The sequence below is a fragment of the Oncorhynchus tshawytscha genome, unplaced genomic scaffold (assembly GCF_018296145.1).
Source record: "Oncorhynchus tshawytscha isolate Ot180627B unplaced genomic scaffold, Otsh_v2.0 Un_contig_8627_pilon_pilon, whole genome shotgun sequence".
In the NCBI taxonomy this organism is placed as follows: domain Eukaryota; kingdom Metazoa; phylum Chordata; class Actinopteri; order Salmoniformes; family Salmonidae; genus Oncorhynchus; species Oncorhynchus tshawytscha.
Genome location: NW_024609162.1, coordinates 104,770 through 115,201, shown reverse-complemented (window position 1 = coordinate 115,201; position 10,432 = coordinate 104,770). Strand labels below are relative to the sequence as shown.

Genomic DNA, 10,432 nt, shown 5'->3' with positions numbered 1-10,432 from the left:
CTGGAAACCAGGACGAGGCAAAGGAGAGAATTAGTTTTTGGTGCTGCAAGGGAGACTAAGTCAATTAATAAAGTTTGTGGTGACAATCAGCTTTAAAATCAGGGTATTTTGCATTATGGTTTGGATATTATCACAAACAAAGTATGATGGTTGTGAATTCAGCTGTAGTCGCGTTTTGGAAAGTTAGCCTACATTTAAATCTGGAAGCTACCGGTATTGTCCTGCATTGTTAAACATTTCTGGCCTTTATGGACATTGTTTTGCGAACCGTAATGAACAATTTCATTACGGTTTATCTTTTCAATATTCAAGCGTGTCAGTGTCTGTGCAGCATGAGTGGGGACTGTGGAGCTAATGCAGCCCAGAACAGTCTAAACTGTACAGAACTTTCGCTGTACCCTGCAACACTATTCTGTACTCTGAATAGACTGATCTGTTACACTGCCCTCTTGTGGCAGAATAGAGGTACTGACAGATGAGAAACTGACACTTACTGAAAGAAGTATTTAGAAATGTTGACTAAAACGAGAAGTAACTGAAGCAGTACTGTCTATAAATATAATGTACTTTACCCTGACCCCTAACATCTGACCTCATCTTGGAGGCTGTGGATTTAAGGTGGTCTTCAGAGCACTTTCACCCTTAACTCTAACCTTCCTGTAGCTGGGGTCGGCCATCTTGGAGGCAGTGGAGAGGAACACGCTCAGTGTGGAGCCGGTGGGCTTCCAGACGCTGCCTGTCGTCAAGGCCTCTGCTGTGGAGTGGAGGACCAAAGTGAGTAAGCTAACATCTACCCCAGCTGACAACTACCCTAGCCACTAACCCGCTGGCGACTACCCCCCGGGCTAACGGCTAGCCCAGCTGACCCAGCTGACGACTAGCCCAGCTGACCCAGCTGACGACTAGCCCAGCTGACCAGCTGACGACAGCCCAGCTGACCCAGCTGACGCCCCAGCTGACCCAGCTGACGACTAGCCCAGCTTGCCCAGCTGGCGACTAGCCCAGCTGACCCAGCTGACGACTAGCCCAGCCCAGCTAACACACTGACTTCCACTGCTCATTGTTGACAAAAATTCAGGGTGCAGTGTTTGGAGTAGGCTGTTACTACTACTACTACCACCACTACTACTACTACCACCACTACCACTACTACCACTACTACTATAGACAGACAGATGTCTATAGATGAAAGATGCAATTCTCTGCAAAGTTGAGAGGAATTATCAGTAACCATTTATAGTTGTCTATATCATTCATTCATCCTACGTTTTCTCTTCAGCTCTTCATTTTGTTCACTGCTGTTCTCTGTATGTCACATCCTGTTCACTGTCTCCATGTTCATTCTATGTTCCTCCACGTTCCTGCACTGTTCTCCATGTTCCTCCACTGTTCTCCATGTTCCTCCATGTTCTGTTCTCCATGTTCCTCCATGTTCTCCACTGTTCTCCATGTTCCTCCACTGTTCTCCATGTTCTCCACTGTTCTCCTGTTCTCCATGTTCCTACACTGTTCTCCATGTTCCTGCACTGTTCTCCATGTTCCTCCACTGTTCTCCATGTTCCTCCACTGTTCTCCATGTTCCCACTGTTCTGTTTAACATGCCTCACATTCTAACAACATGCTCCTCCTTACACTACATGGCCAAAAGTATGTGGACACCTGCTAGCCGATCATCTCATTCCAAAATCATGGCCATTAATATGGAGTTGGTCCCCCTTTGCTGCTATGACAGCCTCCACTCTTCTGGGAAGAGTTTCCACTCAGTTGTTGGAACATTGCTGCGGACTTGTTTCCATTCAGCCACTAGAGCATTAGTGAGGTCGGACACTGGATTCGGCCTGGGGCTTGCAGTCGGCTTTCCAGTTCATCCCAAAAGTGTTTGATGGGTTTAGGTCAGGGCTATACAGGCCAGTCAAGTTCTTCCACACTAATCCCGACAAACCATTTCTGTATGAATCTCGCTTGTGCACGGGGTACTGTCATGCTGGAAACAGGAAGGGCACTGTGCATTGGGGCAGGTAGTGTTCTCCTGGCATCCTCAAAACCCAGATTGGTCCATCAGACTGCCAGATGGTGGCGTGATTCATCACTCCAGAGAACACGTTTCACTGCTCCAGAGTCCAATGGCGTTGAGCTTTACCACTCCAGCCGTCGCTTGGCATTGCTCTTTCTGGGCTTGTGTGCTGCTGCTCTGCCATGGAAACCCATTTCATGAATCTCCTGACCAACAGTTCGTGTGCTGCTGCTCTGCCATGAAACCCATTTCATGAATCTCCTGACCAACAGTTCGTGTGCTGCTGCTCTGCCATGGAAACCCATTTCGCCCAGATCTCTGACCAACAGTTCGTGTGCTGCTGCTCTGCCATGGAAACCCATTTCATGAATCTCCTGACCAACAGTTTGTGTGCTGCTGCTCTGCCATGGAAAACCCATTTCATGAATCTCCTGACCAACAGTTCTGTGCTGGATGTTGCTTCCAACGGCAGTTTGGAACTCGGTAGAGAGTGATGCAACCGAGGACACTTTTTTTTCTTTTTACACGCTACCAACTTCAGCTCTCGATGGTCCCTTTCTGTGAGCTTGTGTCGCCCTGCCACTGTTTTTCTCCTAGACGTTTCCTTCACAATAACAGCACTTACAGTTGACCAGGGCCGCTCTAACAGGACCTTAATTTGACTAGCTTGACTTGTTGAAAAGGTGGCACTGTGACTGTGGCACTTTGAAAGGCACTGAGCTCTTCAGTAAGGCCATTCTACTGCTAATGTTTGTCTATGGAGAGCGCATGGCGGTGTGCTCAGTTTTCTACACCTGTCAGCAACGGGTGAGGTTGAAATAGCCGAATCTACTGATTTGAAGGGGTGTCCACATACTTTTGAATATATAGTGTATCTCCATGTTTGTGTTTAATATGCTCTCCTTCTGCTCTGTCTACAATATGAATCAGTAATCATCTCCTAGAATCCTAGGGGAGATTACAATGTGCTGGAACTGCTTTATCCTCCTTCCTCACCCAACCGTGACCAATCAGAATCCACCGCTGACAATTGACTTCCTGATAATGTCTCTGACCTCGGTTAGAATATTGTGATTAAAGGAGATTATTTGTTCAAGTTGGGAGGAAGAAGAGAGAATTGGGGGAATGATGTTTTTGTTCTCAGTGGTTCGCTGTCTGTGTGAAGGGAATACAATGTAAAAGACCTCATTCATTCTGGTTCCACCCTGAACATTTCTTTCATTCTTCCCTGATGTGTCTCTCTCTCGCCAGGACCTCCCTTCATTTCTGGCTCTGTGTGCCCTCGCTCTGTGTGTGTCTCTCTCCCCCTCGCTCTGTGTGTGTCTCCCCCTCGGCTCTGTGTGTGTCTCTCCCCGCTCCCAGTGTGTGTCTCTCCCCCGCTCTGTGTGTGTCTCTCCCTGCCCCTTGTGTGTGTGTTCTCCCTCTCTGTGTGTGTCTCTCCCCCTCTGTGTCTCTCCCCCTCGCTCTGTGTGTTCTCTCCCTCGCTCTGTGTGTGTCTCTCCTCGCTCTGTGTGTCTCTCCCTCGTTCTGTGTGTCTCTCCCCTCGCTCTGTGTGCCCTCTCCCCCTCGCTCTGTGTGTCTCTCTCCCCTCGCTCTGTGTGTCTCTTCTCCCCCTCGCTCTGTGAGTCTCTCTCCCCTCGCTCTGTGTGTCTCTCTCCCCTCGCTCTTTGTGTCTTCTCTCCCCTCGCTCTGTGTACCCCTCTCTCCTCGCCCTGTGTCTCTCCCCGCTCTGTGTGTCTCTCCCCCGCTCTGTGTCTTCCCTCGCCTCGCTTGTGTGTCTCTCTCCCCTCGCTCTGTGTGTCTCCCCCCCTCGCTCTGTGTGTGTCTCTCTCCCTCGCTCTGTGTGTCTTCCCCCGCTCTGTGTCTCTCCCCTCGCTCTGTGTGTCTCTCTCCCCCCCGCTCTGTGTGTGCTCTCCCCCTCGCTCTGTGTGTCTCTCTCCCCTCGCTCTGTGTGTCTCTCTCCCTCCCTCGCTCTGTGTGTCTTCCCCCTCGCTCTGTGTGTCTCTCCCTTGTGTGTCTCTCTCCCCTCGCTCTGTGTGTCTCTTCCTCGCTCTGTGTTCTCCCCCTCGCTCTGTGTCTCTCTCCCCCTCGCTCTGTGTGTCTCTCTCCCCCTCGCTCTGTGAGTCTCTCTCCCCCCCGCTCTGTGTGTCTCTCTCCCTCGCTCCCTCTCCCCGCTCTGTGTGTCTCTCTCCCTCGCTCTGTGTGTCTTTCTCCCCCGCTCTGTGTGTCTCTCTCTCCCCCTCGCTCTGTGTGTGTGTCTCTCTCCCCTCGTCTCTCTCCCCTCGCCCGTGTGTCTCTCCCCCGGCTTCGTGTGTCTATTCCCTCGCTCCGTGTGTGTCTCTCCCCCCGTGGCTCTGTGGCCTGGGCCTCCCTATCAATGTGCTGTGATGTTTGAGCTTTAGTGATTAGACATTCAGCTGTTTTCAGGGTCTCTGGGCCTCATTCCCTTAAACATGAGCAGTCCAGTTGGTTTCAGAATGGTCTTTCTTACCATTAGACTTGGTTTTCAGAATGGTCCATTCATTACCACCTGGTTTCAGAATGGTCTTCCTTACCACCTGGTTTCAGAATGGTCTTTCTCACCACTTGGTTTCAGAATGGTCTTTCTCACCACTTGGTTTCAGAATGGTCTTTCTTACCACTTGGTTTCAGAATGGTCTTTCTTACCACTTGGTTTCAGAATGGTCTTCCTTACCACTTGGTTTCAGAATGGTCTTCCTTACCACTTGGTTTCAGAATGGCCTTCCTTACCACTTGGTTTCAGAATGGTCTTCCTTACCACTTGGTTTCAGAATGGTCTTTCTTACCACCTGGTTTCAGAATGGCGTTTCTTACCACCTGGTTTCAGAATGGTCTTCCTTACCACTTGGTTTCAGAATGGTCTTCCTTACCACTGTGTCTCTGTTTCTTGTCTCTCCTCACAGAAAGTGTGCCCTTAGTGGCCAGACCAAAACCTGCAAGCACAGAATCAAGTTTGGAGATTCCAGCAACTATTACTACGTGTCTCCTTTCTGTCGTTATCGGGTGAGTTTTACCACGTCCACAGCACTCTCATTTATCAACCTATAAACCCATACGACGTCTACAGCACTCTCATTTATCAACCTGTAATCCAATACGACGTCCACAGCACTCTCATTTATCAACCTGTAATCCCTCACGACGTCAGCACTTGATTTATCAACCTGTAATCCCCTACACGCACTCTCATTTATCAACCTGTAATCACCTACGACGTCCACAGCACTCTGTTTTATCAACCTGTAATCACCTACGACGTCTACAGCACTCTCTTTATCAACCTGTAATCCCCTATGACGTCTAGAGCACTCTCATTTATCAACCTGTAATCCACGACGCTACAGCACTCTCATTTATCAACCTGTAATCCCCCGACGTCTACAGCACTCTCATTTATCAACCTGTAATCCCCTACGCGTCACAGCACTCTCATTTATCAACCTGTAATCCCCTACGACGTCTACAGCACTCTCATTTATCAACCTGTAATCCCCTACGACGTCTACAGCACTCTCATTTATCAACCTGTAATCCCCTACGACGTCTACAGCACTCTCATTTTATCAACCTGTAATCCCCTACGACGTCCACAGCACTCTCATTTATCAACCTGTAATCCCCTACGACGTCTACAGCACTCTCATTTATCAACCTGTAATCCCCCTACGACGTCCACAGCACTCATTTATCAACCTGTAATCCCCTACGACGTCCACAGCACTCATTTATCAACCTGTAATCCCCTACGACGTCTACAGCACTCATTTATCAACCTGTAATCCCCTACGACGTCCACAGCACTCTATTTTATCAACGTCTAATTCCCTGCATAAGAAAAGGATTCATGTCCACCATCTAATGTTTCACCAGTCTAGACATTTAACCTGGATCTCTCCCTCTCTCCAGATCACGTCAGTTTGTAACTTCTTTACCTACATCCGCTACATCCACCAAGGGCTGGTCAAGCTGCAGGACGGTGAGATCAGCTAGCAGTGCATTTCCTGTATCGCTGCAGCCATGTTGTTTTTGCCTACAGTCACATGTGAATACACTTTGTCTTTAGTGGTTTCAGCTAATGTGAAGCTTTGGATGGATCCTAATGGATGGACGTGCTATCAAGAAACCACAGTACAAGGCCACATGCATATGAATAAGTCATGTAGAGTAGTGTGTGTCTTATGGACCCAGTGGTGCTGTAGATTGGGATAACTCAGCAGCTATCTGACATGGTGGAATCCTATTAGCACAGAAATGGAATACCTAGAATGGGGAATCCCCATTCACCTCAACATTCTGATTCTATTTCTATGTCCATTACCGTAGAGGGTGGAGGCTCATCAGTCACACAGCTCATTTAGAGAAGTCTCCTCAAGGTTACCGACTAGCACAAGAACGCCATTGTTTTCAATAGAGGAGACGAGTTCGGAGCCAAGCGATGATGTTTTTAACGTAGCGACGGAGTGGCTGTTCTAGCATTTGGTCGTTTATAGGATTCCCACAATCTTCAACAGTAGCCGTACTGGCAGTCTTTAGTCTCCAGTTGTCATGCTGACTATGTCCCTACAGTATAGTCAGAATGTGTTATAATGTCCCTACAGTATAGTCAGAATGTGTTATAATGTGTTATAATGTCCCTACAGTATAGTCAGAATGTGTTATAATGTGTTATAATGTCCCTACAGTATAGTCAGAATGTGTTATAATGTCCCTATAGTATAGTCAGAATGTGTTGTAATGTGTTATAATGTCCCTACAGTATAGTCAGAATGTGTTATAATGTGTTATAATGTCCCTATAGTATAGTCAGAATGTGTTATAATGTCCCTACACTATAGTCAGAATGTGTTATAATGTCCCTATAGTATAGTCAGAATGTGTTATAATGTGTTATAATGTCCCTACAGTATAGTCAGAATGTGTTATAATGTGTTATAATGTCCCTACACTATAGTCAGAATGTGTTATAATGTGTTATAATGTCCCTATAGTATAGTCAGAATGTGTTATAATGTGTTATAATGTCCCTACAGTATAGTCAGAATGTGTTATAATGTCCCTACAGTATAGTCAGAATGTGTTATAATGTCCCTATAGTATAGTCAGAATGTGTTATAATGTCCCTACACTATAGTCAGAATGTGTTATAATGTCCCTACAGTATAGTCAGAATGTGTTATAATGTCCCTATAGTATAGTCAGAATGTGTTATAATGTCCTACACTATAGTCAGAATGTGTTATAATGTCCCTATAGTATAGTGTTTATAATGTCCCTACAGTATAGTCAGAATGTGTTATAATGTCCCTACAGTATAGTCAGAATGTGTTATAATGTCCCTACAGTATAGTCAGAATGTGTTATAATGTCCCTACAGTATAGTCAGAATGTGTTATAATGTCCCTACAGTATAGTCAGAATGTGTTATAATGTGTTATAATGTCCCTACAGTATAGTCAGAATGTGTTATAATGTGTTATAATGTCCCTACAGTATAGTCAGAATGTGTTATAATGTCCCTACAGTATAGTCAGAATGTGTTATAATGTGTTATAATGTCCCTACAGTATAGTCAGAATGTGTTATAATGTGTTATAATGTCCCTACAGTATAGTCAGAATGTGTTATAATGTCCCTATAGTATAGTCAGAATGTGTTATAATGTCCCTACAGTATAGTCAGAATGTGTTATAATGTGTTATAATGTCCCTACAGTATAGTCAGAATGTGTTATAATGTGTTATAATGTCCCTACAGTATAGTCAGAATGTGTTATAATGTGTTATAATGTCCCTACAGTATAGTCAGAATGTGTTATAATGTGTTATAATGTCCCTACAGTATAGTCAGAATGTGTTATAATGTGTTATAATGTCCCTACAGTATAGTCAAAATGTGTTATAATGTCCCTATAGTATAGTCAGAATGTGTTATAATGTCCCTATAGTATAGTCAGAATGTGTTATAATGTCCCTATAGTATAGTCAGAATGTGTTATAATGTCCCTATAGTATAGTCAGAATGTGTTATAATGTCCCTATAGTATAGTCAGAATGTGTTATAATGTCCCTACAGTATAGTCAGAATGTGTTATAATGTCCCTACAGTATAGTCAGAATGTGTTATAATGTCCCTACAGTATAGTCAGAATGTGTTATAATGTGTTATAATGTCCCAGTATAGTCAGTATAGTCAGAATGTGTTATAATGTCCCTACAGTATAGTCAGAATGTGTTATAATGTCCCTACAGTATAGTCAGAATGTGTTATAATGTCCCTAAATACAGTATAGTCAGTATAATGTCAATGTCCCTACAGTATAGTGTTAGAATGTGTTATAATGTCCCTACAGTATAGTCAGAATGTGTTATAATGTCCCTACAGTATAGTCAGAATGTGTTATAATGTCCCTACAGTATAGTCAGAATGTGTTATAATGTGTTATAATGTCCCTATAGTATAGTCAGAATGTGTTATAATGTGTTATAATGTCCCTATAGTATAGTCAGAATGTGTTGTAATGTTTATGCTCTCTTCTGTCCAATCCTCCGTTCCTCCCTCCATCTCCTTTCCTCCCTCCATCTCCTTTCCTCCCTCCATCTCCTTTCCTTCCTCCATCTCTGTTCCTGTTCTCTAGCAGAACAGATGTTCTGGGAAGTGATGCAGTTGAGGAAAGAGATGAGTTTTGCTAAGCTGGGCTACTACAAGGAGGAACTGTGACCAACCAATCACAATACAGAACAGAGGATGCGTGTCTGAATCTCAACCTATCATCAGATGCACTCCCGTGACAGACAGGATAGCTCTCCAATCATCCTACCCTCCTGGCTCTCAGAAGGAAGAAGGACCGCTCCTCATCGCTACCCCTTCCAATCTCTCATCCAATCACGTGTCATTTCAGGAGAGTCCTCCCATCCTGTGTCTTCAATACCTACAAGTATATGACTTAAAATGCATGCCCCTTACATCCTGACTGGTCTACCAATAACAGTGAGTAGTTATTCAGGATGTAAGGGGATTGGTAGTTCAGACTGTCTGATCTACCAATAACAGTGAGTAGTTAATCAGGATGTAAGGGGATTGGTAGTTCAGACTGACTGATCTACCAATAACAGTGAGTAGTTATTCAGGAAGGGGATTGGTAGTTCAGTCAGTCTGTCTGGAACATGACCATTGCTTGTCATTCTGATTGGTCTGCTAAAATGCATATTGAAACAGAGAGGAAGTGCTCTAAACCCAACGGCTGCTTTCAAAATGGCACCCTGTTCACTGTAGTGCACGACTTGTGGCCCCTATGAGCCCTGGTCAAAAGTAGTGCACTAAATATGGAATAGGGTGCCATTTGGGACACAGGACAAGTGTAAATCGAGGCGCTCCGTCCATCCAGCCATCTGTGGTTATTCTATCCATCTATCTCCCAGTCCGTATTTAAAACCAGAGGACCGTAACTATGGTGACGACCACGCTGCTGTATGTAACTTGACTCCGTTATTATATGTAAGAAACGCTGAATGAGTTCTTCTGTCCACACTACAAGGCTGAGTCACAAATGGCACCCTATTCCCTATATAGTTAACTGCTGTAGTGGTGCAGTATGCACAGCAGGGGTTCCCAAACCGGTTGCATCATTTTGTTTATTGAGACTGCCTTTGTTAAATACAACAGCAGCTTCATTTTGTTTCATTTGAGGGACCTAGGAAAATGACTCATGACTTATTTTAGGCAATTTATTTATTTTATTTTGTGTTTTTTATTTAACCTTTTTATTTAACTAGACAAGTCAGTTAAGAACACATTCTAATTTACAATGACGGCCTACCAAGGCCAAACCCCCTAACCCTGACGACGCCTGACGACGCGGGGTCAATTGTGCTCCACCCTATGGGACTCCCAATCACGTCTGGTTGCGATACAGCCTGGATTCGAACCATGGTCTGTAGTGACTCCTCTAGCACTGAGATGCAGTGCCTTAAACAGCTGCGCTACTCAGGAGCCCCGATGATGATGATGATGATGATAACTATAATAATAGAAATAAATAGTCTAGACCTGATTTCCCAAAATGTTTTCCGCTACCAAATGTTTTATAACAATAATTTATATGAACCGTCAATTTAATTATGCATATTCTATTTTACAGGAAGTGATTCGATCAATTGATAGCGACGGAGTCACACATTGTATAACATTACTCCGCAAGCGAAGTCCAATTTCTTTTGACTCCTCGACTTTAGAAGGTCGTAAGCTCAGCTTCTCAATGTCATAGAGACAAAGCAAATACATTCCCCATGTGCATCAGAGTCTTCCTCTTTGTCATTTTACTACTTGTTTCTAGCCTAATGCATTGCGGAGTGACGCTTCGTTTTAGATCGGAAGGTCCCGTGCCCTCCCGTGACACTT

The 10,432-nt window shown here is 44.7% G+C and overlaps 1 protein-coding gene across 1 annotated transcript; it reads left to right on the top strand.

Annotated features, from left to right (window-relative positions):
• Positions 1-663: 663 nt before the first annotated feature.
• On the top strand, positions 664-10,432 carry LOC112241107 (rab-3A-interacting protein-like; the record flags this gene model as incomplete). The annotated part of the gene is given in 5 exon segments (XM_042314380.1): positions 664-761; positions 763-774; positions 4,939-5,038; positions 5,942-6,011; positions 8,670-10,432. Coding segments are annotated over 5 exon segments (363 nt in total), but the record flags the coding sequence as incomplete, so codon positions are not given.